The 24,204-nt window shown below is 40.4% G+C and overlaps 1 protein-coding gene across 1 annotated transcript in view; it reads left to right on the top strand.

Moving 5' to 3' along the window:
• Nucleotides 1-24,204, top strand: part of Cdc73 (cell division cycle 73) — a 93,792-nt gene that overhangs the window by 12,212 nt on the left and 57,376 nt on the right. The window contains exons 5-10 of the mRNA XM_090341482.1: nucleotides 72-124; nucleotides 2,140-2,228; nucleotides 4,731-4,947; nucleotides 9,893-9,991; nucleotides 10,391-10,469; nucleotides 13,320-13,384. Coding sequence (XP_090197608.1) covers nucleotides 72-124; nucleotides 2,140-2,228; nucleotides 4,731-4,947; nucleotides 9,893-9,991; nucleotides 10,391-10,469; nucleotides 13,320-13,384 — 602 coding nt within the window. The remainder of the gene's footprint in view (nucleotides 1-71; nucleotides 125-2,139; nucleotides 2,229-4,730; nucleotides 4,948-9,892; nucleotides 9,992-10,390; nucleotides 10,470-13,319; nucleotides 13,385-24,204) is intronic.

Below are 24,204 nucleotides of genomic sequence, written 5' to 3'. Positions count from 1 at the left end.
AGGTCCAGAATCCCAGTCCAAAGCTGTACATTCATTCACTTATTTACTTTCCCCCCCCTTTTTTAAAATAGTCAAACGAGCTTCAGATGAAGTTTTAGCAGAAGCAAAGAAACCACGAATTGAGGTAATACAACCTTATTTTAAAGCCAATTTATACTGTTACCTGAATTATAGTAATTCTAGTAATTCTAAGAGCTCTTTCTTTCTGGAAAGAGCATATAGCTTAAACAGTTACAGCTCTCACATCCAAGCTTGGCAATAGACAAATTTTGTTTTTTTATTGTTTTTAAATGATTATTATCAAGGCGCGAGGGGTTACACTTACATAAATCACATAATGAGTACATTTGGACAGTGTCACCTTTTCTTCTCCTATTTTTTCTCTCCTATCCCTACTTATAAGTTGCTTAAGTGTTTAGTGAGTACCATTGACAAATGCTTGTATTCTCTCTGCCTTTATTGAACATAGGGTATTAGATCTGGGGTTGGGATGTTTTCTGGCTGGATGTGGTAGTATGTATATAACTGCAGTCCCAGCTACTTGGAGTAGAAGCAGGAAGATTTGAATTCAAGGCTCACCTGGACAGTTAGTCAGACCCTTGCTCAAAAATAGTAAAACCAGAAAGGCTGTGGGTGTGATCCAAGTGGCAAAAGACCTTGGGTTTAATCCCTAGTACTTCCACACAAACATACAGGCTTAGATTTTGTAGAAGTTTGGAAAGAAGTGGTGCATATTCTCTTCTGGGCCACATGATCTGTGACAGCTCCTTTACTCTGTTGTGCCATGAAAGCCATCACAGCCGGATAGTAGCTTGGTCCAATGCAGCTTTGGCAGTGGCAGTGGGCTTTGGGTATGGTTTCCTACTTTTGGAGTGGAGTGCAGCGGTGGGGTTTGTCTTTACTATCAGCTCTGAGCACTAAATGCTTGTTAGAGTTACTTCATTAACATTGATATGAATTCTAGTTTCCTGAAATATGAACATAATGAGAGACAGTGTCCAAAAAGGTTTATAAGCTTTTATATATGGTCAGTGATAGGTGCTGTGTTTGTGTATGTGTGTGCATGCGTGCACATGATTTTATGCGTACACGTGGGGCCTGAACTTAGGCCTTGTACCCCTTGATTTGATTGCATAAGGCTAGAACTCTACTCGTTAGCAACACTTTCACTTCCAGCTTCTTGCTGGTTAATTGGAGATGGAATCACTTAAAACTTTTTTTTCCCAGGCTGGCTTTGAACCAGGGTTCTCTGGGTCTCAGTCTCCTGATATTAAGATTATAGGCATTGGCTAGGAATGTGGCTTAGTGGTAGAGTGCTAGCCTAGCATGCATGAAGCCTTGATTTTTGATTCCTGAGTACCACATAAACAAAGCCAGAAATGGTGCTGTGGCTCAGGTGGTAGAGCGCTAGCCTCGAGCAAAAGAGGCTCGGGCATAGTGCCCAGAACCGGGAGGAAAAATTACAGCACAAGTCACCAGTGTCTGGATGGTTCTTCTGCTTTTAGGTGGTACAAAAATTGACGGGCCTATATTCATTACAAAGCGTTTCACTTTTGGTGTGGTATTTGATAAATTGTAAGAGCTGCCTACCTCTTTATCACAGAATGGACTTTTGCTAGCCCGTTTTGTCTAATGGTGGACTGGTATATGTGTCAAGCTGGGAGTAGGATAGGTAGGTTGAACAGTTTTTGGCTTAGGACTCTTGTGTGTGTGTGTATCCCCGTCCATGTCTGTCCCTCTGTGCTGGGGCCTTGTTACTTTCAAAGCTGACACTCTTCTACTTGATCCACAGCTCTACTTTTATTTAGCCTCTTGGTGATTAATGAGAGTCTTTTGGACTTTCCTGCAAGACTAGCTTTAAACCATTATCCTCAGGTCTCAGCCTCCTGAGAGTAGTTAGTATTTTTTTTTATGTTGGATTTATCAGAATGGAACCACACTCTTAAGGAACATCTGTGGTTTGTGTCCATCGTAAATGACCTGTCTTTATGTGACCAAACAGTCTTGATACTGGCTTAAGTACAGGAATATCTGGAACTGCAAAGTGGGGAATGTTTGGTAAGAAAAATTTGTGTGATTTCTCTTGTTCAAAATTGAATAAAAATGGGAAGTTTACTCACTACTGGTGATTATTTCCAGGATGAAGAGTGTGTGCGCCTTGATAAAGAGAGATTGGCTGCCCGGCTGGAGGGCCATAAAGAAGGAATTGTACAGACTGAGCAGATCAGGTAAGGGTTTCTTTAGTGGAGATGAGTTAAGTAAGTTATATGTAAGTATGTATGGAAAATGCTATCTGCATTACATTTATCTTCTTCATTCGTTATATACCTGTGTTGCTATTCTCAGAAGATTCAGGGATTGTTCCTTAATATAAAATAACAGGATGTTGCCAGGCTCTAGTGACTCACTCCTGTCATCCTAGCTACTCAGGAGGCTGAGAGCTGAGGATCATGGTTCAAAGCCAGCCTGGGCACTAAAGTCCATGAGACTCTTATCCCCAGTTAACCACAAGAAACTGGAAGTGGCACTGTGGCTCCAGTAGTAGAGTGCTAGCCTTGATCTGAAGAGCTGAGGGATAGGGCCCAGGTCTAGAGTTCAAGCCCCATGATGGACCCCCCCCCCAAAAAAAAAGCCCAAACAACCCCCCCCACCCCAAACAACCATAGTATTCCCTTACTGTATATTTATTTTCATGTCAGTGCTGGGCAAATGGATTCAGCGCCTTGAGCTTGCTTGGCACAGGTGCATTACCACTTGGGCAACACCTTTAGTTCTTTTTGCTTAATTTTCACTCACCGTCTAATGTATTTTGCCTTGGGCTGTTCCTGAACTATAGTCCTTCCATCTCTGTCTCCTACATAGATGGGATTTAAGGCATGAATTACAATGCATGCCTTGTTGGCCTGGGCTGGACTTGAACTATAATCCTCCCCTTTCCTTAATATCCTGTTGAGGGGGATCGGGTCTTTACTACATGAATCTGCTGTGGTCATTTTATAATTAAACTATTAATTTTTCACCCTTGGCCCTCATTGTGTAGGTTTTGTATTATAAATTTAATTCAGTCCATTTCCAAAAGTCACCATTTGTCAAATGTGCAAGTTCTAGACTCTTCTGAGACTCAGAGCAAACGCTTCAAAATGAGCCTTCCTAACATTTCAAAAGCACAATGTATACTCTGAACATTTAATGAAAAGGAGTGTGGATATAGAAAGGAGGAATGGGACCAAAGCACGACCAGAACTCAGCAGGGCAAATACTAAATCCTCCAAAGCCATGTCTGAGCTCAGTGGTAGGTGTGTCAGGAAGTGAGCCCCAGTGGTCTGGGATAACCCACTAGGATGGTCTGGCCACTTGCAGGTTATATTACATATAGGCTGCCACTCTGTACTGCCTGCGGTGCAGCAAGCATTCCATATTCCTGGCATCTCCATAACTTCTGGAGATTGTGTCTTTGGCTTTGCCTTCATTGTTCTGTGCTTTGCCCTCTCTCCCTGTTTGCAGAGATCTGACCCTGCCACAGGTTGCTAGACCTCCCAGGCCTTTCTTTGAAACTGGGGGGGAAGTCTCCATGCCGCCTTAGCTCTTCTTGGATAATGTATGCTTACAGAAACAACATCAAGTAGATGTCAAGGAGGCCTGTTGACATCCTGCGCCATAGCTTGACATCATATGAGTTTATTTTTTAGGGAAGTTCAAGTTTTTCAGAACTTTGTAGTCTTTTTGCTCACAGTTCTCTCTGTTAACTTGGCTAAACACTGTAGCCTTAGTGTCTTTATACTGAGCTTCCTTACAATTTCCTCTGAAGATTAGTCTATTACTTTTGTCTTTTTTTTTTTTTTTTTTTTTTTTTTTTTTTTTTTTGCCAGTCCTGGGGACTGAACTCAGAGCCTGTGCACTGTCCTTGGGCTTTCCTCAAGTTTAGTGCTCTACCACTTGAGCCACAGCATCACTTCTCGCTTTTCTGTGTATGTGGTACCAAGGAATCGAACCCTGGTCTTTGAGCATGGTGGGCAAGCACTTACCACTAGGCCAAACTCCTGGCCCCAGTCTTTTGTGTTAAGTATAACTGGGATGTAAATTTAAGCTTTGCATTCTTGTACATTGCTTACTTGTTTGCAGCCAGTGTTTTGTCACTGAAAACATTTCCAATTAGGCATGTTTTTGTTAAATTAGACAGGAAGTCTCATGGACTTTTCTGCCTGGGCTAGCTTTGATCCTTCTTAGTTTTCCAAGTAGCTGTTACAGGTATTTGTCAACTTAGTCTATTACTTTTCAAATCAATCTCATTCAAAGTCTGGGAGCATGGAAGTCTTTGCTACAATGTTTAAAAAACCTTTATTCCAATTTTAGACAATTCTTGTTCTTACCTGAAACCTCAAGAACAAACGTTTTTTGAACTCAGCCTAGGCACTGTCCCAGAACTTTTTTTGTTCAAGGCTAGTGTTCTTTCTATTTGAGCCACAGTTTTTGGTGGTATATTGGAGATAGGAGCCTATTGAACTTTCCTGCTAGGATTGGCTTTAAACTGCAATTCTCAGATCTCAGCCTCCTGAGTCGCTACAGTTATATGCATAAGTCACCTGTGCTTACATGAACATCAAGTGTATCAATTTTACAGATAAGAAAATCTTAATTACTATTTAAACTTTTTACTAAAATTTTATGAATATATGAAAACATATTTAAGGAATCTCTGTGGGAAAAATTTAAGAATAAATTGCTTTTAGGTCTTTGTCTGAAGCTATGTCAGTGGAAAAAATTGCTGCAATCAAAGCCAAAATTATGGCTAAGAAAAGATCTACTATCAAGACTGATCTAGATGATGATATAACTGCCCTTAAACAGAGGAGTTTTGTGGATGCAGAGGTGGATGTGACTCGAGATATTGTCAGCAGAGAGAGGGTGTGGAGGACACGGACAACTATCTTACAGAGCACAGGAAAGGTAATTAACACATGTTACTCAGACCTTAGTGACAGAATTGCTTAAAATTGGATTTGGAGTGTTCAAGTTATATGTCTTTAAGGGATCAGTAGTAATATAAATCTTCAAGGGGCAGTATAGAATAAGCTGGAAAAAAAATAGGATTCATGCATCATTTGCAAATCAAACTGTGGCCTAATTTTAATGATGAGTTAGAGTTTTGTCTAAACTTGATATAGTAGAATACTGATTGCAGGCTTTCTGAATCATCAGAGAGCTGAAATCAGCATTAATTGTTTTCCATATAGAGGACATTCATAAATCAGTCAGCAAATATTTTTGTCTTTATTTTAGATGTTTTGTTCTCTTGTGAAATGGTAGGCATTTATTAGTTCCTTATTAATGGAGATATTACTTTGTTTTGCCCCAGGAATTTGAAGTTTGTCTTACTTTGCTCTGTTCATTTTTTTGTGCCCCCTTGCCACTTTTCTTCTGTTATCCTTCTCTTTCTTCCTTTTTGTTCTTTTCACTGTTAGAAATTATGTATTAAGGGACAAGATACAGTTCTGTGCATTTGTATCTATAAAGCCAAAGGATTAACACTTGGAAACAAAAAAAGTATATATCCCTTTTTTGAGACAGTTCTCACTTTCTAGCCCCGCCTGGCCTTGAAGCCTTGATCTTCCTCTTACTTCACAAGTACTAGAAGTATAGACATATGCCCTAGCATCTAGTCCAGACTGGTTTTGATAGTTGAATTTTTAGATTTTAGCCTTAAATTCCCCCCCCCCCCCCCCCCCGCGCTTTGGCCAGGTCTGGGGGCTTGAACTCAGGGACTGAGCACTCTACCACTTGAGCCACAGCGACATTTCCAGCCTTTTTTTTTTTTTTGGCCAGTTCTGAGCTTGAGCTCAGGGCCTGGGCACTGTACTTGGACTTTCTCAGGGCTAGAGCTCTACCACTTGAGTTTCAGCACCAATTCCAGCTTTTTCCTATGTATGTGGTACCTAGGAATCGAATCAGGGTCTTCATGCATGTTAGGTAAGCACTCGACCACTAGGCCAAACTCCCAGCCCTGAATTTTTATTTTTTTATTTTTTATTTTTTATTTTTTTGCCAGTCCTGGGCTTGAGCTCAGGGCTTGAGCACTGTCCTTGGACTTTCTCAAGGCTAGAGCTCTACCATTTGAGCCACAGCACCACTTCTGGCTTTTTTCTATGTATATGGTACCAAGGAATCAAACCCCGGGTCTTCGTGCATGCTAGGCAGGCACTTTAACCACTAGGCCAAACTCCCGGCCCGAGCCCTGAATTTTTAAAAAAAGAAATTATCTTTTATTGTTATTATAGCAGTGATTTACAGAGGGGTTACTGTTTCACAACTTAGTAATGAGTACCTTTCTTTCTGAACAGTGTCACCCCTTCCTTTGCTCTCTGTTTTTTCCTCCTGTCCACATAGTCTTAAATTCTTTGGATCATATAAGTAAGAGTTAAGCTGTTACGTCTTGTGCCTGTGGCTCACACCTGTAAACCTAGCTACTCTAGTCCAGGCAGGAAAGTTCATGAGACTCCTGACTCCAAACAGCTACCAAAAAGTTGGAATTAGAGTTGTGGCACAAGTGATAGCATTGAGGGAGAAAATAAAAGCTCAGGGACAACATCCCAAAGAAAGATGTAGACACACAAACTGAATAAACCGTTAACAAGTGCACAAAGAATTCTGTTTTTCTTACTTTCAACATCTTTTTTTTTTTTTTTTTTGCTTTTGTTTTTTGGCCAGTCCTGGGGACTGAACACAGGGCCTGCGCACTGTCCTTGGGCTTTCCTCAAGGCTAGAGCTCTACCACTTGAGCCACAGCACCACTTCCGGCTTTTCTATGTATGTGGTACCCAGGTCTTCGTGCATGCTACACACTCTACTGCTAGGCCAAACTCCTGCCCCCCCCCCCTTTTGTGGGTCATGGGGCTTGAACTTTGGGCCTGGATGCTATCCCAGAGCTTTTCAGCTCAAAGCTACCGCCCTACCCTTGGAGCCACAACGCCACTTCCCATTTTCTAGTGGTAAATTGGAGATAAGAGTCTCATGGACTTCACTGTCGGGACTAGTTTTGGACCTTGATCCTCAAATCTCAGCCTTCTGATTTGCTAGGATTACAGACATGAGCCACTGGTGCTCAACTTATTTTTATATGAATTAGTTGTACAAGGGTGTTTTAATTCCATAAATGATGTTTTGAGTAAAGAATCATACATGACTTATGAGTAAAGAATTATTCTCCAGAGCTTAGAACTGTAATGAAATCTGATGCTGAGAAAATTTGCATTTTTCACTTTTACTTACAATCAAATGATCTGCACATTCATTTTCATTACATAGTATGATTAATTGTTGAAACATACTATGGGTTACAGGGATCCTGATAATTATTAGAAATTTTAAATTTACAGAAATAAAGCAACTGATGTTTTCTTATTTTTCTTTTACGTTGGACAGCATTTTTTTTTTTTTTTGCCAGTCCTAGAACTTGAACTCAGGGCTTGGGAACTGGTCCCTGAACTTTTGCTCAAGGCTAGCACTCTGTCACCTGAACGTCTCCCCCCTTCTCCCCCCCCCCCCCCGACCTTTTCTGTTTATGTGGTGGTGCTGAGGAATTGAATCCAGAGCTTCATGCATGGTAGGCAAGCACTCTACCACTAAACCTCATTTCCAGCCCTCAAACAGTAGATTTTCAAATAACTGAGATGAATATTTTTTTTTTAAGCTCTAGGTGGCAGGATTGCCCCACAATTCAAAAGCCTAGTGGTCCAAATTTAATGTTTCTGTTACCACTATACTTAAAAATAAGTTAATAGTTTAATAATTGCTATCTAGGTTTGATTCTGTATTAACATTTGTAAAGAAAGTAATACTTCTGGTTTATCATCTCTCAGTATACTGTTTTTCTTTTCTGTTAAACTATACTCTTACAGACCTTCATTATTCTTCCTGGTGATCAGGACTTTATTTTTTATTTTCTATGTTCCAGGGACAGAAGACAGGTTTAAATTGCCATGAGAAATAGAAATACATTCTTTAGTATACCTATGTTAAAACACCCCAAATAATGCAACCCAATTTTATAATGCTATTAAATTATATTATTTATAACAGTATAAGTAATATGTGATGATCAGAATTTTCTATGGGTCATTGTTCTGGAGGTGTGGAATCCAAAAGAAAGGACACTGGCTGGACAGGAAACTTTCCCCTGATCAAGAAAGGAAACAGCACTCATGCTTTTGTTAGGAGGTACTCTTCGAACCACTTAACCTGCTCAGTCACCACTTAAAGCCATCTTAGCAGTCACTTCTGCAAGATTTCACCTGTCAGGACTGTTGCATTGAACATATTTTGTAGGACTTGTTCAAACCATAGATGTGTATGTTTGTTGAAAAGATCATGGAAAAGGTCAGTAAAGGAAGAAAGTAATGACCTATAATTCTACCATGCAGAAGTAGCAGATGATGTTTTCATTGATTCTTCTAGTGATGTGTCTCTCAGTTTGTTTGTAAAGCAGATTTGTTTTTCTTCAGTTTTCTCAATAGAGTGAGGTTGTATTGCATTTCTCACTGATGTGGGGTGGTGTACTGGCTGGCCTGTGGCATGGATCCCTGCAGTGGTACCACATGGCTAGTTGTCGTTGTTTCTTTAGCCACTGGAATGGCTTCAGTGAAGTTAGGTTAAATCTTGATGATTTGTTTCTTCTAATATTTTATGTGATGCAATTGGAATGGCTAAAACAGGTCTGCACACCAGAATATAGTGGTTGATTTGTTAGTGGAATCAGCTACTTTGTGAAATTATTATTGTAATTTCACACACACACACACACACACACTATATATATATATATATATATATATATATATATATATATATATATATCTGTCTGTCTGTCATGGGACTTGAACTTTGGGCCTGGGCATTATCCTTGAGTTCTTCAGCTCAATACTTTGAGCCACAGTGCCACTTCCAGTTTGTTTTTGTTTGTTTGTTTTTTTTTTTTCATAGTGGTTAATTGGAGATAAGACTCTCAAGGACTTTTTAGTGCTCGACTGACTTTGAACTGTGATCCTCAGACCTCATCCTCCTGAGTAGCTAGGATTACAGGTGTGAGCCACCATGCCCAGCAGCTAGAAATACATTTCTTTTGGTATATTTTTTCTTGATTAGCTTACATTAGTCTTATAGGGAAGAATTTCATTGTTAATTTCCCACATCTATTTACAATGTATTTCATTCAGTCTTACCCTTTCTCTCTTTCTTGCAAAACTCATTTATTATTCGGGTAACTAGACTTGGGCATTTGACAGATAGATACTTTTTGAAAATGAAGAAAGTGTTTCTTCAAGGAAAACAACTGTCAATATTTGTTGTCAGTAATAGAATGGAGTATAGCTCATTTGCTAGGCAAATGCTATATCCTCGAATCCCAGTATCAAAAAGGAAAAGACAAGAACAAAACAAACAATAAGAGAAATAAATAAGAGAATACAGCCTCCTCTTCCTCCTCTTTTATTTTATGCTAGTCCTGAGGCTTGAACCCATGCCCTGGGTACTGTCCTTGAGTTTCTGAAGGATAGTGCTCTACCACTTGAGCCACAGCACCGCTTCGGCTTTTTCTGTATATGTTGTACTGAGGAACAAAACCCAGGGCTTTGTGCGTGCTAGGCAAGCACTCTACCACTAGGCCAAACTCCCAGCCAGGCCCCACCTTTTTTAAGCCCCACTACCTTAGCATCACCACACTGAGAAACAGGCCTCCAGCTTGTGATGCTGTGGAGACAGGCCACATCCTAGCCATAGCATTTGTGATAAAACCTGGAGCTACAGTAGGAAAGAACTGGGAGGAAGAAAGTATAGGTACCAACTGCTGACTGCCTTTGTGTACCTAGCTGGAGTTAACTAGAATTCATTTGTGTTGTAGAACTTTTCCAAGAATATTTTTGCAATTCTTCAGTCTGTAAAAGCCAGAGAAGAAGGGCGGGCCCCTGAACAGCGACCAGCTCCTAATGCAGCACCCGTGGTAAGAATGTAATGTACATTTTTTTTTTTTTGGCAGCACTAAAATATTTTTATTGAAGTTGGAAGAAAAATAATGTATCAGAGCACCTAATTTCCAAAATAGTTTAACATTCACGTAGGCACTCTATCGAAATAAGTTAATTTTGTTTCTGGCTATACCATCATTTATTGGCCCTGTAAAGCAGTCATAATAATCAGTGAAGAAAACTATTCCATTACTTTTAAATCTTTGTCAAAACATTAATACTTTGTACAATTATACATAGAAATTTTAATGAAAGTATTGGTGTGCATTGTAATTTGAAGACATTTTGCTCCCAAGCCTCAGGACCCGCTTTAACTATAAGTACTAAAGTAGTATTTTAAATATTAATGTAACTCATAATTTATTTTTCCACAGGATCCTACGTTGCGTACTAAGCAGCCTATCCCAGCTGCCTACAACAGATACGACCAGGAAAGATTCAAAGGGAAAGAAGGCAAGTTGCTTGCTCTTACCCTCCTCTTACTATAGTAATGATGACCTCGAAGGCAGTATGTCCTGATGTTTAAGAATTAAAATTGGGGAAGTCTCTTTTGCAGGGTAAATCTGCTTCACTACTCCCCCACCTCCCCTCACCCTGGGTCCTGGGGCTTGAACTCAGTGCCTGGGCACTGTCCTTGGGCTTTTTTTCCTTGAGGCTAGCGCTCTACTTGAGCCACAGAAAACCATTTCTGGCTTTTCCATGTAGGTGGTACCAAGGAATCAAACCTGGGTCTTCGTACATGCAAGGCAATCACTCTACCACTAGGCCACACTCATGGCCCTCACTTTTTTGTTGTTGTTGTTGATCATGGGGCTTGGACTCTGGGCCTGGGAACTGTCCCTGAGCTCTTCAGCTTAAGGCTACTGCCCTACCCATTGAGCCTCAGCACCACTCCTGGTTTTCAAGAGGATAATTGGAGATAAGAGTCTACAGATTTTAGTGCCCAGGCTGGCTTTGAACCTTGATCCTCAGATCTCAGCCTCCTGAGTAGCTAGGCTTGTAGGTGTGAGCCACCAGGCCTGGCTCACTCATATTTTTGTAAATAAATTTTTTGGCATGTTGATTCATTTATAGATTATCTTTAGTTCTTTGATAGCACAATTGAAGTTGTTTAGACAGAATATGTAGAAGCAAAGCTTAAAAATAGTATGTTAACAGGAAAAAAAATTAATCCTTGATTGTAGCTTCAATTCTAGAAGCAGATAGCTTGTGTTATAGTTCATTATATTGTGTAAAATTTTAGTATTATTTTTTATCTGTATTCTGTTTCCTAATGTAAAGATTGTGTGTGTGTAGCATTAGTCCCTATCTCATAGGATTATACTTGGGAAGTAAACTTAATAAAGATGATATCTCTAAAAAGGTGTCTGATATGAAACGATCTACAAATATTTATTATTACTAACACCTTTGTTTGCTATTACTAACACTAGTTCTGTGTGTGTCTGTCTCTCAATCTCAGTTGACTCGAACTCACAGCCTGGGCTCTGTCCCTGAGCTCTATTTGCTCAAGGTTAGCACTCTACCACTTGAGCTACAGTGCTACTTTGGTTTTTCTGGTAGTTAATTGGATGTAAGAGTTTCATGGAGGTAAGGTGCTATGGCTCATTCCTGTAATCCTTGCTACTCAGGAGGCTGAGATCTGAGGATCATGGTTCAAGGCCAGCCCAGACACTAAAGACTGTGATACTGTTAGCTCTAATTTGCCACCAGAAAACTGAAGGGATGCTGTGACTAAAGTGGTGGAGCACTAGACTTGAGCTGAAGAGCTCAGTGATAGCACCCAGGTCCAGAGTTCCAGCCCCATGACCGACAAAAAAAGAAAAAAAAAATCTGTAATCTCTATTTAGTGTTCTTTAAAGACTCTGTTGCCTTCCTGTGGTGAATTTTGTGTATTGATGTTAATCTATTTAGGAAGACACTGCAATTTTTCATTATGGATGAATCATGAAAAGCAGCCCAGGGAACGGGTCCAACCATTTATGGTATACCTGCCCTATTTTGTGTAGATGAAAATATTATTTATATTGTGTTGGTATTATAATAGCAAAACTGGATATAGTGACAGTGTGGCCTGCAAAGTGTTAAATATTTGCGATATCACCCTTTTCAAGCAAGGAATGCTTGGCAGTGTTCTGGGGCTCTGATTGCATTGCTGTTTACAAACTATAAATAACATGTTGGAACTTTGGGACACAACTTTTTATGGTTTTAGAACTATTCATACTGCTTTTTCTAGTGGTACTATTATTATTGCTAGTAAATAATTTGGGGTTTCAGAATAGTAAATCTAATTTTTGAACATAGTCAGAGAGGTAGTCTTAACCAATTTCTGTGCAATAGGCTTGTTGCTGTGTATAATATATATATATATATATTTAATTTATTTTTCTGCCAGTCCTGGGCTTGAGCTCAGGGCCTGAGGACTGTCCTTGGACTTTCTCAAGGCTAGAGCTCTACCACTTGAGCCTCAGCACCACTTCTGGCATTTTCTAAGTATATGGTACCAAGGAATCGAACCCGGGTCTTCGTGCATGTTAGGCAAGCACTCTACCACTAGGCCAAACTCCCAGCCCTATAAAATATATTTTTGAGGCTAGTGTCTTTAAAAATTTTATACATAATAGATTCAGTGTTATAGTTCAGTAAAAATGTTTGACTTTCACGTATAATTTCAGATAACTTTAGACTTTGTGGCTTTTTTTTTTTTTGTCTGCCATGGGCTCAGACTCTAGGCTGGGGCGTTGTCCCTGAGCTCTTCACCTCAAGGCTACCGCCCTCCCCCTTGAGCTTCATCATCTTTTCTGCTTTTCTAGATGTTAAATTGGAGACAAGAGTCTCACAGTCTTTAGTGCCCAGGCTGGCTTTAAACCATGATCCTCAGATCTCAGCCTCCTGAGTAGCTAGGATTACAGGCGTGAGCCACCACACCTGGCTCTGTGTGTGTGTGTGTGTGTGTGTGTATGTGTGTGTGTATGTGTGTGTGTATGTGTGTATGTGTGTGTTTTAAGTTGGCCCTGGGGCTTTATCTCAGGGCTTCAGCTTTGTCACTGAGGTTTTTTTTACTCAAGGCTAACACTCTACGACTTGGAGCCACAGTGCCACTTCTGGTTTTCTGGTGGCTCATTGGGGATAAGATTCTCAAGGACTTTCCTGCCTGGGCTGGTATCAAATTATGATTCTCAGATCTCAGGCCTTTCTTAGTAGCCAGTATTGCAGTTGTGAGCCACCAGTCCTTGGCTAACTTGAGATTTCTTATCTTTCATGAAATAATCTTTATAACAACCCCCCTTTTGTTTGTAGAAACGGAAGGCTTTAAAATCGACACAATGGGCACCTACCATGGCATGACACTGAAGTCTGTAACGGTAAGTTATTCTCACTGCTTGAGGCATTTTATGTGAGTAACAGATGTTGAGAATTTTTGTTTTCTAATGTTTCCTCTTCAGAATGTGTATACTTAATGATGAGGTGCTGATAGGTCTCTGTGGTTATTATTTGATTCCTGGTTGTTCTATTTCTGCTTTAGTATGTGTAGATAAAAGCTTTGGGAGTAGCTTGGGACTAGGGCAGTGCTATATGGTTGTAGTCTGTAAGCTCACTCAGGAGCTTTAGAGTCATTTGCGCTGAGCTCTTGGCTGCAGTATCTCTTGTTCTTTTGAATGTAATACATTACACTTTTTAAAAAGCTAGCGTGGCCAGGCACTGGAGGCTCACTCCTGTAATCCTGGCTAATACTCAGAAGGCTGAGATCTGAGGACTGCTGTTCAAAGCCAGCCCCGGGCAGGAAGGGCCATGAGACTCCAAAATGAACCAATGAGAAGAAGCCAGAAGGAGTGCTGTGGCTCAAGTGACAGTGTGCTAGCCTTGAGCAAAAGAGTCTTGGACAGCACCCAGGCCATGAGTTTTAACCCCAGGTTTGGTATCCCCCCAACCAAAAAAAAAAAAAGAAAAAGGAAAAGTGTAGAAGAGCAGTGGTGGTGCTGGGGTGATAATGACAGTACTCGCGTCTCAGAACCATGCCCTTGATGTCCACGAGTGCCTTCCCTACTTCCTCCGCTCCCTCTCTTGTTGCCCTTTCTCCCTGATGCTCTCCACTAGCAGCTTGTCCTCACTCCCTGTGTTGCCCATTCTGGCCACTCTGGCTCAAATGACCTTTCTTTCTCAGACTCACTGTGATCCTCAAATCTCAGCCTCCTGAGTAACTAGGATTACAGGCATTAGCCACTGCGCCCAGCTGGATCCTCTTTTGTTTTATTTCTACATGTCTGTCAAGCTATATTTAATGCTATATTTAGTTTTACAACCTACTAATAGTAAAATTAGCTTTGTATTTACTTGTGCATCACCAGATCTTTACAAACTGCATATGACACAGAATCATATTTTTGCTGTGATTTGTCAGAATTAAGATACACCTTCATATAAGTTTGGAATTTGCCATGCTTTACTCATTCATTTCCAGGAGCAGAAAGAATAAATGGCGAGACCCTGCCTGAAAGCTAGAACTTTTGTTTCTTTTTGTAGACTTCAAATTGGGTTGAGCATCAGATGTTTTGTTAATATGTATACTTGTTTTTAAATTGTCATCCCATTTTTTATTACTGAAATTAATTCATTCAACAAGTACCTACCAAATATTGTTTAGTTGTGAGAGAGTAGTCAGACCCTCTCTAGCAGGTGACTATTGAGTTCCAGCAGAAGAGCAATCTTGAGAAGTGAAATGGGGTAAGATCGGTTACTAGTAGATTAGAGCAAGATGGCTAGTGCCTCCAGTTTCAGTTTTGTGATTAGAGAGCAAAAGTGGTAACTGTTTCTATACATACACCCTAAGGGATCTGCTTTTATGAAGAACTATAGTTCATGGCTACAATATTTCACTGAACTCTTACCTGATTCAGTGATATTTTCTTGAGGACAGCAAACTTGCCTCTGATTATTCCTCAAGTGAATTACTGGGGAACTAAAAGTTCCCATCAAAGTTAATTTCCTTCCTTCCTTTCATCCTTCCTTCATTCCTTTTTTTTATTAAAGAATTTATTAACATTGATTTTTACATCATATTTCAAATGACGTGCTTCACAAACCCTTCCCTTTTTTTTGTCGGTCACGGGGCTTGAACTTTGGGCCTGGGCACTGTCCCTGAGCTCTTCAGCTCAAGGCTACTGACTGCCCTATCCCTGGGCCTGGGCGTTGTCCCTGAGCTCTTCAGTTCAAGGTTACCACCCTACCCCTTGATTGACAGCATTACTTCCAGTTTTCCGGTAGTTAATTGGAGATAAGATCTCGTGGTCTTTAGTAGTGCCCGGGCAGGCTTTGAACCTTGATTCTCAGATCTCAGCCTCCTGAGTAGCTAGGATGACAGGTGTGAGCCACCTGCCCTGCAATTTTTTTAGTCTTTTATTTATTTATTTATTTATTTATTTTTGGCCAGTCCTGGGGCTTGAACTCAGGCCCTCAGCTCTGTCCTTGGGCTTTTGTCAAGGCTGGAGCTCTACCACTTGAGTAACAGCACCACTTCTTGCTTTTTCTATGTGTGTGGTACTGAGGAATTGAACTGGGTCTTCATGCATGCTAGGCAGGCACTCTACCACTAGGCCAAACTCCTGGCCCGTTTTTTTTCTTTTTACTGTCACTGTTGTTTTTACTTTCACAAATGCCTCTAAAAAAGCCGAGAAATTTATTTAATTATAAGACCTATTTTATTATCTCTTAATTTTGTAGGATATACATTGAATTTTTTATTGCATTCTCCCCTTCTTCATTTGTCTAGCATTCTCCCCTCTGACCCACTCTACCCTTTTCATTGACTTAAAAACTTTAAATAATTGTTCCTTTTAAACGTGTACCTCAAATTTAAGCTTCCAATTTAGTATTTTCTTCCCCCCCTTTTTTAACTTGGTTGTGACTTTGTGAGTTTTACCAGATTCTGACTTTATTCTCTGGTTACAGGGTTACAGGGCTGCTGGGTATGCTGGTGCATAGCTATACTTTCACAGGCAAACAGGAGCATTGTGAGTTTCAGGCCAGCCTGTGTTATGCAGGGAGACCATGTATCATAGCGTCTAACCAGACGCACAAAGCTGTTAGATGCCTGTTGAAAGGCTTTGTGGCTTAAAACACTGTGCTTATTTTATTTTGCTATTGTCCTTTAGAGTTACATACTTTGTTGATGTACAAACTTAATGAAGTTTGGAGTATTCTGCACCAGGATTAACCTATAAGTTTAGTATCAGAGATAAATGCAAGCCTAAATTAGTAAATTGACTTTTTTTTTTTTTTTTTTTTTGCCAGTCCTGGGCTTGAGCTCAGGGCCTGAGCACTGTCCTTGGACTTTCTCAAGGCTAGAGCTCTACCACTTGAGCCTCAGCACCACTTCCAGCTTTTTTCTATGTATGTGGTACCAAGGAATCGAACCTGGGTCTTCATGCATGCTAGGCAAGCACTCTACCACTAGGCCAAACTCCCGGCCCCAAATTGACAATTTTTATATCAATATTTTAGTAACAATTTAATAAAAATCATGCAGTGTGTTATAGAAACACCCAGGCAAGGTGGTATTGTAATATAAAAGTAGTATTTATTAATTTCTTGTAAGGATAGAATTCTAGATTTCTTTATTATTTTTGGATGTCATGGGCTTTAACCAGGACCTGGACTCTGTCCTTGAGCTCTTTCTGCTCAAGACTAGCACTCTACCATTTTGAGTCACAGTTCCACTTGTGGTTTTCTGGTGATTAATTGGAGATAAGAGTCTTGCAGACTTTCCTGCCTAGGCTTCCTCCTGAATTGCTAGGATTACAGGTGTGAACCATCAGCATCCAGCTCTAGGTATCTTTAAAGTTACAAATCTCTGTAGTTTTAATATGTTTGACTTTTCCTTTAACATAGAGTCTCTTACTTTGTTGTCTCGCGTGGCCTTAAGCTCGTGTGTGGTTCAAGGGAATTTCCTGTCTTAACCTCCCAACTAGCTGGGACCAAAAGCGTATATTGTTATAACTGACATCTGGTCAACTTTTATTAAAATTTTAATTAAAAAAAATGGACTGTGGGGACTGGGAATTTGGCCTAGTACTAGAGTGCTTACCTAGCATGCACGAAGGTCTGGGTTTGATTCCTCAGAACGACATACATAGAAAAGCTGGAATTGGTGCTGTGGCTCATGTGGCAGAGGGCTAGTCTTGAGGAAAAAGCCCAAGGATAGTGCTTAGGTCTTGAGTTCAAGCCCTAGGACTGTCAAAAAAAAAAGAATGGAGGTAGCGATGGCTGAGTTATTGGGGAGCATTCTCTTTCTCTCTTTCCCTCTCTCTTCCCCCCCCCCCCTCTCTCTCTCTCTCTCTCTCTCTCTCTCTGTTGGTTGTGAGGCTCGAACTCTGGACCTGGTCATTGTCCCTGAGCTGTACAGCTCAAGGCTACCCCTTTAGCCACAGTGCCACTTCCAATTTTCTGGTGGTTAATTGGAGGTAAGAGTCTCACAGACTTTAGTTCCCTGAGCTGGCTTTGAACTGTGATCCTCTGTAGCTAGGATTACAGGTGTGAGCCACTGTGCCCAGCTAGTCTTTTCTTTTCTTTTTTTTTTTTTTTTTTTTTTTTTTGCCAGTCCTGGGCCTTGAACTCAGGGCCTGAGCACTGTCCTTGGGCTTTTTCAAAGCTAGAGCTCCACCACTTGAGCCACAGAACCATTTCTGTCTTTTTTCTCTATGTATGTGGTATGGAGGAATGGAACCTGGGTCTTAGTGCATGCTAAGCAAGCACTCCACCAGTAGGCTAAACTCCTGGTGTCCCTCCCTCCCCCAGTCTTTTTTCTTATTTTTCCTAAGAACAAGACTTGAAGAACTCATTATCTCCTGCTTTCAATTTTTGGCTAGTGCTCTACCAACTGAATTTAGCCTGGAACCCCTAGAGAGCTTTTTTTTTTTTTTTTTTTGCCAGTCCTGGGCTTGAGCTCAGGGCATGAGCCCTTTCCTTGGAGTTTCTCAAGGCTAGAGCTCTACCTCTACCATTTGAGCCTCCGCACCACTTCCAGGTTTTTTCTATGTATGTGGTTGAACCCGGGTCTTTGTGCATGCTGGGCAAACACTCTACCACTAGGCCAAACTCCCGGCCCCCCTAGAGAGCTTTTTTTAGCTGGTAGTTTTCACCCTAAATGTGTTACTTATTTTTTTTTTTATTTGTTTGTATTGGTCTGGTACAGGGGCTAAAGTGCTATCCCGTGTGTGTGTGTGTGTGTGTGTGTATGTATTTATGTGTGAATGAATTTGTATGTATACTGGTCCTAAGCATCGTGTGTGTGTGTGTGTGTGTGTGTGTGTGTGTGTGTGTGTGTGTGTGTGTGTGTATGTGTGAATGTGTGAATGAATTTGTATGTATACTGGTCCTAAGCATCGTGTGTGTGTGTGTGTGTGTGTGTGTGTGTGTGTGTGTGTGTGTGTGTGTGTGTGTGTGTATGAATTTGTATGTATACTGGTCCTAAGCAGTGTCCCAGAGCTTTGGTGTTTAAGGCTAGTGCTTTACCACGCCATATATCTCCACTTCGGGCTTTTTTTTGGTGGTTAATTGGAGGTAAGAGTCTCCTAGCCTTTCCAGCATGGACTGGCTTTGAACTGCGGTCCTCAAATCTTAGTCTTCTCAGAAGCTAGATTAAAGTCTGAGCCACCAGCATCTGGTTTCAAGTTGTAATCTTTAAAGCAGGAGCACATGCATTAGTCCCCTCATCATGGTCTCCTTTCTTCAGCTTTGTTTAGAGTTTGTTGTTCAGTTCTGCTGTTGTGGAAGTACTATAGAACCGTAGTAGCAGCAGTGTTCTATCTGACCTTCCTTCCTCTCTTCCTTCAGCACACACTTGTACTGGTAGAGTAGCTGCTTGTGCCTGCCACTCACTCTCCTGGAATTTGGGACATTAGAGATGACTAAAAGCAGACATGTCCTCCAGGGTTTCCTTGTGGTCTGTTGGAGAGTAGACAGGCACCTACCTTAGTGGTGACTTGAATATGAAATTGCGGTGGTGTGAGCAGGGATATTTGCCCTGAGAGCCTGAAATGGGGGATTTGTTGCAGGAATTAACATACATCATTAGTGAAGTAATATTTGAAGGCAGATCTTTAATTTGCATAGGGGTTAACTTGAAGATGGCAGGAAAACTGTATTAGGAATATCAGAAACGTTAAAAGCTCTGAGATTGTAGGAAGAGCATGGCAACTGGAAAGATTTGAAAGTGCAGTTTTGGCAGAATTTTTTCTGAGTTAGGAATCAGTGTGTTGTTCCATGTGTCTTGCTGAGCATACTTGCTAGTCATTCTCATTTAAAATTTCCTTTTACTTACAAGTATTTCATAATTGTTGCTTACACAGCAGTCTGAATTTCCAGTTTCTTTCAAGAAGCTACCTAGTGTGAGTGTCTAATGGTTATATAATCTCATACAACCATAGCCACTTTTTCACCTGAGCACCTGTCCTTGCTTTTTAGCTTGCCAGAGGTCTTACCCCTCTGCTTCTTTTTATCTCCCCTTGGTTTATGTATGCTCCCTGCATACATACTGTGAGTTTCAAATCCCTGATCTCAAGAAAGGCAATGCCAGCTATTTGGTTTTGGCTCTGAATCCCAGCGTTGCTACTGGTTTTGTGTAATTTATAATAAAAATAGAGGAGAAAATGTGTAAATATGCTTAACACAAACAGGACTCAGGCCGGGAGTTTGGCCCAGTGGTACAATGTTTGCCTAGCATGCATGAAGACCTGGGTTCAATTCCTCAGTACCTCATACACAGAAAAAGAAAAAAAAACCAGGACTCAACAAGTGATGATTGCCTTATGAGTTTATGATTCTAGATCAATCTGTAGATTTATAACTATAATGTATAAATCAGGATAAATTTGATTCAAATGTAAACATTGGCAGTAGCTTCATTAATGTATTTACTGTTGCTTGTTTAATAATACAGTGTCAAAGTTATATGAGAACTAGTTGATGTTTTTGCTGTAGCTTGAATGTTAAGTGAAGAAGAAAACTTTGAGAAGACAGCTGCAGTGCATGGCGGCTCAAGCATGTAATCCTAGCTAACCAAGGGGCTGAGATCTGAGGATCGTGGTTCAAAGCCAATCTGGGCACTAAAGTCTGTGAGACTCATCTCCAATTAACCACTAGAAAACTGAAAGTGGCACTGTGGCTCAAGGGGTAGGATGGTAGCCATGAGCTGAAGAGCTCAGTGATAGTGCCCAGGCCCAGAGTTCAAGTCCCATCTCACACACACACACACACACACACATACACACACACACACGTAGAGAGAGAGAGAGAGAGAGAGAGAGAGAGAGAGAGAGAGAGAGAGAGAGAGAGAGAGAGAGAGAGAGAGAAAGAGCTCGCGCGCGTGCGCGCACTTGCATGTGCAGGATAAAGAAGTTCTTATGCAAATGATGAAATGGCTTGGGTTATTAGCCTTTTCTAAAACTGTACCATTAGGATTTAAAATTTTGATAATTGTCATGATAAATAGAAATACTACTTTTCTATGATTTACATTTAGACTGGTATTGTAAGATTTAAAACTTGATTGTCTTTTGGAGTGTGTGTGTGCCCAGGCCCTGAGTTCAAGCCCCAGAACTGGTCAGAAAAAGAAAACCCTAGTTCTAGGTTGTAATGATTTCAGTAATAAGTGTAGTATAACCTGCCAGTTATCACAGGGTTAATGGTATGATACTTCGAAAACAAAGTTATTGTAGGCACATATTCTAGGAATAATCTGAAAACAGTTGATAAGCTGTAATTATAAATTTGAGATCAATGTGACTGAGAATATTTTAATATTAATTATTATGAGAATAGAAAATGATACTAATGGCATAAAACATATGCTATGGAATTTGAATCTGATTATACTAATATTTTGTTAATTGTGTTTGTATGAATCTTTTTCTTTCTTTCTTTTTTTTTTGCCAGTCCTTGGGTTTGTACTCAGGGCCTGGGTACTGGCTGCCCTTTAGCTTTTTTAAGGCTGACACTTGCTACTTGAGCCATAACACCACTTGTTGCTTTTTCTGTGTATATGGTAAAGAAGAATAGAACCCAGATCTTTGTATATGCTAGGCACGCACTCTACTACTAGCTCACTCTCCTGGCCAGTCTTTCAAAAAAAATTTTTTTTTGGCCAGTCCTGGGGCTTGAACTCAGGGCCTGAGCACTGTCCTTAGCCTTTCTCAAGTCTAGAGCTCTACCACTTGAGCCATAACACCACTTCTGGCCTTTTCTATATATGTGGTACCGAGGAACCGAATGTGGGTCTTTGTGCATGCTAGGCAAGCACTCTACCACTAGGCCACACTCCCAGCCCTCAATTTTTAAGATTGTCCTTATAAAGGTGATGTACAAAGGCATGTGACTCAAGAATTGTACAAAAGCAAAAGTAAACCTTCTTCCTCGTCCCTCCTCCCTCCCTCCTCCCTCCTCCTTCCTCCTTCTTCCCTCCCTCTCCCCTACCCCCTCCTCCTCCTCTTTCTTCTTTCCTTTCCTTTCCTTTCCTTTCTTTTCTTTTCTTTTCTTTTCTTTTCTTTTCTTTTCTTTTCTTTTCTTTTCTTTTCTTTTCTTCTTTCCTTGTGCTTGTCTTAGGGGTTTGTATCAGAGCCTGGGTGTTGTCCCTGAGCTTTTTTGCTTAAGGCCAATGCTCTTCCACTGGAGACACAGCTCTACTTCTGTGTGTGTCTTTCTTTCTTTCCTTTCTTTCTTTCTTTTCTTTCTTTCTTTCTTTCTTTCTTTCTTTCTTTCTTTCTTTCTTTCTCTCTCTCTCTCTCTCTCTCTCTCTTTCTTTCTTTCTTTCTTTCTTTCTTTCTTTCTTTCTTTTGGTGGTAATTGGAGATAGACTCTCAAGGACTTTTCTGCTCCTTGATCCTCAGATCTTAGCCTCCTGAGTAGGAAGGATTGCAGATGTGAGCCACTGCTGCCCTGCTAATTCCCCCCCCCTCCTTTTTTGTCTGGGGGGCGGGGTTGTCATGGGCTTGAACTCAGAGTAGGGCTATCCCTGAGCGCTGCAGCTCAAGTCTATCGCTCTACCCCTGGGCCTGCGCGTTGTCCTTGAGTTCTTTAACTCAAGGCTACCACCCTACCCATGAGCCAAGCCCCACTTCCGATTTTCTAGAGGTTAATTGGAGATAAGAGTCTCTTTTGTGCCTTGGCTGGCTTTGAGCCTTGATCCTCGGATCTCATCCTCCTGCATAGTTAGGATTATAGGAGTGAGCCACCTGACTCTAATTTTCTTTTATGTTAACTCTTTCCCCTGAATGTTTATTAGTCTCTTTCTGTTTTCCTGCATTGATACACATTTATTTAATTTAATTTTAATGAGATTAGTATTTGTGTTAAACATTTCATCACATTACAGTTCCCACTTCCATCTGTTTTTAGACTGTTACTATTATTTAACATACAAATGTTTTAATTATATTTACTTTTATTATTTTGAATAGATATGAATCTTTATATTTTTAAAATATTTCATGATAGAAGATCCTGACCCTTTTGTTCATAGGAAAAATTCCAGTATATTTAATGACATACTATATTTTTGTGTTTATATAAGTCCTGAATACTTTTCAGTCACTCTCATAGGCTGTGCTTCACTTGGTTTTATCAATTTCTATGCCTTCATAATCAAATCTTCATTGAGCTTTCAGTTTTTTATGTAATTCTTATATGCAAATTATTATTTTAATTTTTGTGTTAGTACTTGTAATATTTTTGGAGTTGTCCAGTTAGGTCATCTCCTCCTTTCTCCCCTCCCCCGTCCTACCAAGCCTCACTTGATCTTTAATTCTAAGTTTTGGTTTCTTTTCCAGGTCTTTTTCTTGATGGATGTTTCTTTTAGTGTTGTTCTTCTTGTCTTTCCTGCTTCTCATGTTCCTCTGTGAGTGATTGTTCCCATGTTTATTTTAAATACTTATTTTTAAACTTTTGCTTTTGGTCTAGACAAATCCGTTAGAAGATTAAGTTTTTATTTAAAATTTTAGGATGGTTCTTTGCTGTAAATAAATTGGAGCCATTCATTTGAAATGCCTAGAATGGGAAAAATTTAAGATATTAATTTAAAAAAATTGTGACAGGGGCTGGGAAGATGGCTTAGTGATAGAGTGCTGACTTAACATGCATGAAGCCCTGGGTTAAATTCCTCAGTACCACGTACCAGAAAAAGCTGGAAGTGGCTCTGTGGCTCAAGTGGTGGCGTGCTAGCCTTGGGCAAAGGAAGCCCAGGGACAGTGCCCAGGCCCTGAGTTCAAGCCTGAAGACTGGCAAAAAAATCTTTTGTGTGTGATAAAAGTCATGTCGCTGTGGTGCTTGTATTGTATTATGTTGTTGAAAAAAACTTAGGTTCTTTATATTTTTTGCAATATGTAAAATCAAATATAGACTTAGTCTGAAACTTTTTTACACATTAGGAAGAATGGGTTTAGTCTTTAAAAATCAGATTGTGAACTAGTCATTTAAATATTTACTTCCTTAAGTTGAGTCCTTTTAGATAGAAGTCTCAGTCTCCAGTGGTTTGTTGGGTTGGTCGTTGCTGTGCCGTTTTCTGGAATGGCCAGGTGTGGTGGCAGAGGCCTGTGATCCCAGGTGCTCGGGAGGCCGAGGTGGGAGAGTCTTTGTCTAAAGCTGCTTCAGACAAATACGGGAGAAAGAGAGAAAAAGAAAAGGTAAGTGAGGAATGTGGCTCAAGTGGTAGAATGCTTTGGAGGCCCCAAATTTAATTCCTAGTACTGACCCTTCCCCCAACTTTTAGAATGTTTCATATGTCAAATGTGAGAACTAAAATCAAGGAATTCTTTGATGTTTCAGAAGTTAATGAAAGTTAACTTGTATTTTATAGGTAGCTTTTCATTTTCTCTTTTAGCGGGAGTGGGTTTTGTCTTTTGGAATGGGGTATTATGGATTTTTGTGTGCCCAGATTTAGCCTTGGACTCCAGTCTTTCTTTTAGGCCTCATCTGCACCTGACAGTACTGCTAATGACCACTAGGTCTTAGTATTTTTGAAATGTTCTATAGGTCCCAGCATAAAGATCACAATATAGTGGGCCTTAGAAAACATGCTTGTTATTGTGTCATATTGGGACTACATATTACATTTGCATTTGTTGTGGGAAGTTGTTGGTTGTAAGTCACTGAAGGCTGATCTGTAGTTGGGCTCTCTGGTGCTGAGTAGACTTCA

This window comes from Megascapheus bottae, chromosome 10 (genome assembly GCF_031878675.1).
Source record: "Megascapheus bottae isolate mThoBot1 chromosome 10, mThoBot2.hap1, whole genome shotgun sequence".
NCBI classification, from domain to species: domain Eukaryota; kingdom Metazoa; phylum Chordata; class Mammalia; order Rodentia; family Geomyidae; genus Megascapheus; species Megascapheus bottae.
This window is presented reverse-complemented; position numbering and strand designations above follow the sequence as displayed.